This window comes from Labrus mixtus, chromosome 1, assembly GCF_963584025.1.
Source record: "Labrus mixtus chromosome 1, fLabMix1.1, whole genome shotgun sequence".
NCBI classification, from domain to species: domain Eukaryota; kingdom Metazoa; phylum Chordata; class Actinopteri; order Labriformes; family Labridae; genus Labrus; species Labrus mixtus.
The window spans coordinates 11,311,371-11,318,945 of record NC_083612.1 but is presented as its reverse complement, the minus strand read 5'-3'; the positions used below and the strand labels follow the sequence as shown (position 1 = coordinate 11,318,945).

Genomic DNA, 7,575 nt, shown 5'->3' with positions numbered 1-7,575 from the left:
CAGGCTTTCTCCTACTAGTAAATAATAATCAGTTAAATCTCTCTGCAGGTAAACACCACCTTAGTGGAATCCTAGATATATAACATATTCATTTACAAGTAAATAAACTCCTCAAAAAAAGTTTGGAAATGTTATTTCGGTCAATTAATTCGCCCCTTTACAAATACTAATTGGTGTTGTATTATATATTGTTGGAAAGCCTGATTAGTCACCGAGGTATAACTTCTAATGATCGTGCATTTGTGGAATGAGCAACACAGCTAAACGTGTAGGTAGCGCCCAAAAAACTAAATTTTCATTCACTAAATCATTCAAGGAGAGTAATTAAGATATACATTTCTGTCTTTCACTATTTTTCTTTGTTTGAAATAAAACAATAATTAACATCTGGTTCCAGTTAAAGAAGCCTGACACTCTCCCTGGTGAGTAAATTCCCCTCTCAGCTTTTCTCCCTTGACAATTAGGGTGGTGTCAGGGCCTGCAAGGCTCCGTAGAGGGGCAGGACCCGGGTTAGATTACTGGTTGAAATAACTAAAGTAGACGCCCGGGTGGGTAGCACCCCCCCCCCGTAAACTTATTTCTAATATGATTAGAAGGATAACTCCACAGAGATTGTTACTTTTTTGACATGTTAATTTTATTAGGTATGAGATGTCTTTTTCAGACCCAACATGTCACCTGACTCACAAATTCCAACTGTGGCCCACCACAAAAAAATCCCCCACAAATCAGGATTTCTTCCTTAAGGCTTAGCTTAATCTGTTCCCCCTTTCATTGCTTTTATGCTCGTCTCTAAATATTATCTATCATGGTCAAAAACATCACAGGGTATCTTTAGCTTTTGCAGTAATATTCAGTCAGCAGGCACACATCTTTAACTTGTCATGTTAAGCTGATTAAATATTGACTATTTACACTATTTGAAGGTATGAGGCTAGTTAGTACCAGGTATTTACGTACATCTCTAAATGAATGAAAGGTATGTACTGATTGATTTATTCATAAAAACAAGTCAAATTAACATTTATAGTATGTATACAAATAAATAACTGACAAATTGTGGTGTCCCAATTTGAAAGGGGTCTGATGAGCAGTTTTACACCAGACGTCCATCACTGACTGTCCATCACTCTGACTGTCCATCACTGACTGTCCATCACTGACTGTCCATCACTCTGACTGTCCATCACTCTGACTGTCCATCACTCTGACCGTCCATCACTCTGACCGTCCATCACTCTGACCGTCCAGTGTTTAAACACTGGCAGCTGTACTGTACTGACGTCTTGGTATGATGATCCAGTAGATAAGAGTTTGATTTTAGTCCCTCACACTGAGGCCTCAGGGCCTCTCGGCTGCACCGCTGGTCCCTCGCGGTGAATATTGTCAAAACGCGGTGTCACCTCACAGCGGATAAGTAAAGTATCATCTTTGATAAAGGCTCTCTGATTCAGCTGATGCAGGTGCAAAAAGGTGACGTAGCCAAAGCCTTTGGGGTTACGATGGATGGTGGGCTTCTGGAAGGCTTGCAGGTCTGGTTTGGTTTCCATCACCTCCGTGTGGTGCTGACCCTCAGGGCCCTGGTCCAGGATGGCAAGGCGGATGGTGCCCTGAAAAGGCCAGGTCAGCTGCCCGTCATAAGCTCCTTGCATGGTGTGGACAAAGAGCGAGATAAAATTGGAGCAGCGTGGGGCGTTGGGGGTCTGCAGGTGTAGTCGCAGGCACAGCTTGTAGCCTGGGCGGCCCGTGTAGAAGCCGGGGCTGTGCTCCACCACCGCCTGGCCGGTCTCTTGGTTACGCAGGTGGGTGGAGAAACCTTTGAGACGCCAAATGAAGATGCCATGACACTGGTGGGCTTCCAGCTCCTTCACCGTCTCCTCCAGCACTGACACTCTGCGTCTGAGCTCTGCTAACTGGCCGGCCTGTGGAAGAGGTGAGACAATAGTTTTCAGTTACTCATACCACATCTTTAGAGGAGGTGAAGCGATAACAGAAACAAGCGGAATAGCAGCCGCTTCAATGCTCTTTGTTTGAATTGGATGCATTCAGGCACAGCAGTGAGGGAGGTCACTTGAATAATGCTTCAGGGAGTTTTATCAAGAGAATAGTGCAGGTATAACATGAGCTGTACGGTCTGAGTAGACAGCAGTGTCTCTACTTTGGAAGGTGACCTTCAGTGTTTTGAAAGGCGTCTTTAAATAAAATGTATTATTGTTGCTATAAAATAGAAGTGGATCTGATTTGTCAGAAGGAAGATAAACAGACCATTGTAAAACACTTCTGAGATGCCTCTTAAATTGACACAATTGAAGAGCATAAGTTCAAGACCTGTGCTCAAACAGGTTGCGGTATTTGCATTGAAGAATCGAGACAAGAAATTAAGACCTATTAAGCGGAACAAAAAGTCGCTCTATCATGAGATGGAGGAATGGTTGTACTTGAGCTATATTTTTCAACAGAGCAAATTTGACATCTTGTTCAGGGTCTAACAAAAAAGACAGAAAATACAGAGGTATTCCCTTGGGCATGCTTATTTGGTTTGTCTTTTAAAGCAACAAACTGCTGCATGCAATCCTTTGAAGTGCCAAGTGAGTAGAAAATGAAAACTGTGATTTCAGGTTATTGATCTGCTGGGACTTCATTACATTTCTGCTTTGGTTGATACATATATGACAAGACATCAAAAGGTGTGTAGTGAGATGTATTATAAAGAAGAAAAGAATGATCACACACTGTACGTTCTTTAAAGTACTCGTACTTTGAAGCTCAAAGACATCCTTTACCTGTGTTTCTTTTAAGATAATGAGCTCACGCAGCTGGTGGTCCTGCTTCACCAGTCGTCCGTCCATGTCCCTGATCCTCTGCATCTCCTCGCTAGGCTGACTTGGGGCGCTGTTGCTGCTGCAGCTCGCAGCGCCTCTTGGACCACTACAGGCCGACACTGATGCTGCAGCTCCTTGATCCTCGGGGGACACGGAAGGTCCTAGCGGCCACAGGGATTTAGGAGAGGTACCATTGAGGGTGACGCCTCGGAGGAAGTCGGCCATGAAGCGCATATGCATCTGCGTGAACTCCTGCATGTGCTGGGCCAGGTTGTGGCGCTGCATCTACGGAGGCAAAAAATATATATATGTTCTAAGTGACATTCGGTCTGCAGAGCTGATTGGACACATAATCGTAAAACAAGACAAGTTTTCAAGGATTGTTCTCCTGTGTTGATAAAAAAAAGTTTTGCGTTTTATCACCTACCCGCTCCTTACATCCAAAGGCGCTGAAGTTACAGGCGATGGGTGCTTTGGGACAATCTGTGTCACAATGAGATTCCATCTATAAAACACAAACAACATCAGCTTCTCTTCTTTGTCCAATCAGAATACCAACAACCATTTCAACAGGTCAGTTTTGCTGGTGCTGCACTGGGACTTTGTTTGTGCCAGTTCTCTTCTCTCTGTATCTGCTCCCACTGGCTCTTGGTCCTGACATTAGGGAGCCTGACATCGCCTTCCACCTTTTTTTCCCCCGGTGCAGGGTGATGTCAGGCTTTGATCTTTAAAGCCTTTTTTTTTGCTTTCTTCTCTTTTGCAGCCGGCTGTTTGGAGAGTTCTGTCATCCTTTATCAAAAGATATCAATATATTTAAAAGAAACAAGGGATGGTTTTTGATTCTACATTTCAGTTTGATTGACAGATAAACTCCATGCTAAGATGCTGCTTTTCCAACTGTGTGAACCCTTTCTTATCACCCCAAGATTCCCACAAAGTAATGCATGCTGTTATTAACATCAACATTCACTACTGTAACTTCTTTAAAGTCATGTATGAGTTTTAAAATAGCCCATTGGGTTTCCTTTTGTCTATGGCTACAAAATCACTTTTGCTTAGCTCACTTGTGCTATAGACATAAAGTTGACTTGACTGGTATACTTGTGGACTGGCAAAACCAGGGAAACAACTCACTTGTTTTCCCACAATTAACTTCCTGTCTCATTCGACACATATACAACACTTGCTGTTGGATAAATGGTCTGTGACAGACTGTGACATGCACAGTTTGAATCTGTTCCCTTTTTTTTTTATAACTAAAGGAGAAGTTCACGTTGACAGAAGTTAGCTTAAACCATTTTCAAAGAGAAAAATATAGGTATTTCCTAGAGGCAGACATCACTTCACTCACCTGGTCTCTGATCAGATCCATCCCACAGTACTGACACTTCACATTGGCAAAGGGACACTGCTGTTCATGAAGCTGAAGGAGCAACCAAAACCAGAAAATAATGAGACAAAATCCCATTGTTACAAACAATGCAGCAGCTGGACTTTTCTATGACTGCAAGTCTTCTGGGGAAAAGGGCAGCAGAATCAGTTCCATTATTGAGACAACATTACCTCTCTCTCCTCGTAAACAAAGCTTGCAACACAATCTGGACAGGACACAGGTCTCCTTTGGCACTCAACAGTTTTGTGCTCCTCTAGGTGGCTCTTTCTCACAGACTGCTGGCACTGTGGGCACGGCTCAGTGGCAAACTGACAATGCGCCAAATGATTCTGGGGATAAAACAATATATCCAGTCAGTGCAGTTAGTTCACTCTGTAGGACAGCATGGGTTCAAATGTAACAACTTCATTATCCATAACAACAGCAAACAGTACGAGGACATGTCGGAACAGCAAGCTGGAAGAGTCTGTGCTGTGTACGGTGAGGTAGACAGGGAAGGTTTTACTTGTCAGTATCTTTATCCTGAGGCTGTTATTTTCATTGTTAGGTAAAAACAGAACTAATACAAAAAAAACATGAAGCACAAACTGCTGCAGGAATCTCAATATGCACTAAGCTATAGCAGACCTCTTGCTTATTTTCAGATTTTGATGCTCTGCTGTGATTGATTTACAACAAATGATCACAACCACATGTTCATGTACATTTCAGGTCAGTACAAATATGCCTAAGGAATGACACTCCTGCAAATATTATTCAGATGTCCCGCTTCCCAAGATCGTTCTAAATTCTTAATTAGCAACATTACTGTCCTGTATTCATGATCTTGATTGTTCTATATTCAAATTAAAAGATGTCCATCACTCTAAAATTCTTACCTCTAAATGTCTGAGCTCCATTTTGTCAGCACAGTCAGAGTTGGGACAGCGCACAGTTAGCGATAGGATCTCCCGTTTGGCAAAGTTATCAGGAAACAGCTGTTCTTCTGACAACGCTTCATTGTCAACAGGGCACCTCTGTCCCGTATCGCTGTAAAACAAGAGGAAGTACAATCTTTTAGGCTGAGCATTAGGACTATCAGGTTCTGCATGGGGCTCTATGTAAACATTGCATCATTTAGATACAAAACATACTTATGATGTTTATGGTTCCATTACTACTCAGTCATTTGACAGATTGCACTTTAGGCCTGAAGGATAAACAACCCTATGAGAATCTACCATGAAACTGGTGCTAACAAATGCATGATAGCTTACCGAATGGACTTCTCAATGCAGTTCTTGCAGAATCGGTGACCACAGGGTGTTTGAATGGCATTCCTCAAAGCCATGAGGCAGATAGGGCACTCATATTTACTCTCTAGGGGCGGGTCAAACTCCACGTCGTAGCCCTGGACGGGGTCAGCAGCCTGAAGACTAGTGGAGTTGCTGCTGATAAACGTGCCCGGGCTCTCCGAAGGGCTAAGAAGGGACTCACGTTCTTTTTCCATCATTGCCAACGCGCAGCTGGACACCTCTCCACCAACAGCTCCGTCATAGCTGACCTCCTCCAAACTTCCCTTATTACTGTCAAAGCAAGCCATCTGTGCAGGGCGGGATAACGGCAGGCATTCAAAGGATTAGAGTTGCAAAAACAATTATAGCAAAAAAACAAAGTGTTTGGTGAACAATCATTCATTTGCCAAATTTGTCATTAGCGATTAGAGATGGGACCGATCCCATCTTATATCGGTATCGGGTCCGATATTGACGTCATTTACGGATCGGATATCAGGCTGACGGCGCCAATCCATGTCACTGATTGAGAAAGATTGCTGGGTGCTCAAAACATTCTCAAGTTGCAGACTCGCTTTGAAGACATTCAGACTGAACTGTGAGAAGTGACCAAAAATCATCATCATCATCATCGACATCATCATCATCAAGAGACATTCATATCGGTACATAATACATGTATAAGAATCGGATCGGAAGTGAAAAAAATTGGATCGGTGCATCTGTATTAGAGATACTTTCCCTCTCTTAAAGCAGTTGGTCAACACTGAAGAAATCTCAGCCAAGTGCTTTCTATAAGAAATCTGAAAAGTTTGCCATGTCTTGGGTTGAGTGGAATTAAAAAACACAGGTATCTACAGGACTCATTTCACCCAATCGAGTCGATAACTTCCTCCCTTCAGCTAACAATGTTGTCAACTTCCTACCCCCTTTTAAAAACACATGAAGAGAAGCAAATTTGACCTACAAAAAAACACTTCTCCTAAGACACCAGCAAAACACAAGAGTACACATTACAGTTGGTGCAAACAGCAATACCTTAGGGCAATAGTTATCATGGTTATTGAATAATCAATATATCGGGTAATTGATTATACACTTGCTATTTAAATATTTTCAGAAGTGTCAAAATTGCGATCACAAAAATCCTAATGCCAAGGTGATGTCTTCAAATGGCTGTCCCTCTGTCAGACTTTTACTGTCACATATAACAAATAAATGCAGACACTTTTTTGTGTCTTAAATGCTTAGTTGGCGGTCAAAATAGCTTCATTTTCAGCTTCAGAATAAATGTCACATGTACTAGTTATCCTGCAGAATGCCAATAGATCTCATTGTTTGATGGGATCAGTGGGAAAATAAACTTCTGTGTCGGTTTTGTTTGACCTTGATATAAAGTCCACTCCCATACGCTGCACTTAGTTTTTTTTTTACATACTTTTTATGTGTCCTTTCAAAAAATAAATATACTTATTCAACTATATAAAACAGTTACAGTGCGGCTACATTCATTACACAGCTTATAACGAGTAACCACATCTATAACTCATATTTTAGTTCAATTGAGGAGTCGAAACTAACTTCTAAACCATTAGTTTACATTATTACTCAACAAGGTCGTTGCAAACCAAGTGCTACCTTAGCCAACACTGAGCAATAATATCATAAAATACAATTTAAAGCTTGCCTCCAAGTACAATAAATAGGGTTGACAATGGTATCTCTTAATGAAAAAGAAGTCATGCCCCTTAATGCGGAACTGTAACTTTGCAACCCCTACAGAGAAAAATAAAGGGAATAAAAGAAAGATACTGACCAAAACAGCGAGTAGACAACAAGCCTCTTCGTCGGCAACACCGATATTAAAATAGTGATTATAGCTGAGAAAGCGGGTACCTTTTTGTTTATGTAATACCTGCCTTCGCTTTCAAAACGTCTCCTACTTTTCGTTTCCAGATAATTTCCTGTTTTACTTTACAAACGTCATCCATCATGTTCCTGTTTGAGTGTTGCTCGGTGCGGACGTGATCGCCCCCTGCCGGACGTGCGCGCCCCCCCTCCCGGACGTGCGCGCCCCCTGCCGGCC

The 7,575-nt window shown here is 42.2% G+C and overlaps 1 protein-coding gene across 5 annotated transcripts in view; it reads right to left on the bottom strand.

Moving 5' to 3' along the window:
• Positions 1 to 612: 612 nt before the first annotated feature.
• The window catches only part of traf6 (TNF receptor-associated factor 6), a 400,050-nt gene continuing 393,087 nt past the window's right edge, over positions 613 to 7,575 (bottom strand). Inside the window, exons 1-9 of one of the 5 annotated variants that reach the window (XR_009676509.1) lie at positions 7,409 to 7,544; positions 5,472 to 5,797; positions 5,094 to 5,244; positions 4,386 to 4,544; positions 4,174 to 4,245; positions 3,250 to 3,327; positions 2,784 to 3,107; positions 1,263 to 1,922; positions 613 to 1,205 (exon numbers count right to left, since the gene is read on the bottom strand). Coding sequence is in view for 3 of the 5 variants with exons in the window: in XM_061063627.1 (XP_060919610.1) it covers positions 1,329 to 1,922; positions 2,784 to 3,107; positions 3,250 to 3,327; positions 4,174 to 4,245; positions 4,386 to 4,544; positions 5,094 to 5,244; positions 5,472 to 5,797; positions 7,409 to 7,483 (1,779 nt within the window). In the remaining 2 variants the exon portion in view is untranslated. Of the gene's footprint in view, positions 1,923 to 2,783; positions 3,108 to 3,249; positions 3,328 to 4,173; positions 4,246 to 4,385; positions 4,545 to 5,093; positions 5,245 to 5,471; positions 5,798 to 7,305; positions 7,545 to 7,575 lie in introns of those variants that run through there. The other 4 variants (XR_009676514.1, XM_061063871.1, XM_061063627.1 and 1 more) reach the window with 4 other exon arrangements.